The sequence below is a fragment of the Eimeria mitis genome, genomic scaffold, assembly GCF_000499745.2.
Source record: "Eimeria mitis Houghton genomic scaffold, Emh_scaff550, whole genome shotgun sequence".
Taxonomy (NCBI): Eukaryota; Apicomplexa; class Conoidasida; order Eucoccidiorida; family Eimeriidae; genus Eimeria; species Eimeria mitis.
In genome coordinates, this window is record NW_013573772.1 from 9,788 (window position 1) to 10,041 (window position 254).

Here is a 254-nt window from a genome sequence, read left to right on the forward strand (position 1 = left end):
TTTTGTTGGTGGTAGTGCTGTTGCTGTTGCTGTTAGTGCTGCTGTTGCTGCTGTTGCATAGTTCGCCGTTGCTGCTATCTATATGATTCGCTGCTGCTGCTGCAGCTGCTGCTGCTGCAGCTGCTGCTGCTGCTGCTGCTGCAGCTCCTGCTGCAGCTGTGCCAATAGCTTCACCTCCTGCCTCCTCTGTTGCTGCTGCTGCTGCTGCTGCTGCTGCTGCTGCTGCTGCTGCTGCTGCTGCTGCTGCTGCTGCT

At 57.9% G+C, this 254-nt stretch overlaps 1 protein-coding gene across 1 annotated transcript in view; it reads right to left on the reverse strand.

Moving 5' to 3' along the window:
* Positions 1–78: 78 nt before the first annotated feature.
* EMH_0015990 (uncharacterized protein) overlaps positions 79–254 on the reverse strand; it is a gene marked incomplete at both ends in the record, with an annotated part of 300 nt that continues 124 nt past the window's right edge. Inside the window, one exon of the mRNA XM_013500526.1 lies at positions 79–253. Within this exon, the coding sequence (XP_013355980.1) occupies positions 79–253 (175 nt within the window). The remainder of the gene's footprint in view (position 254) is intronic.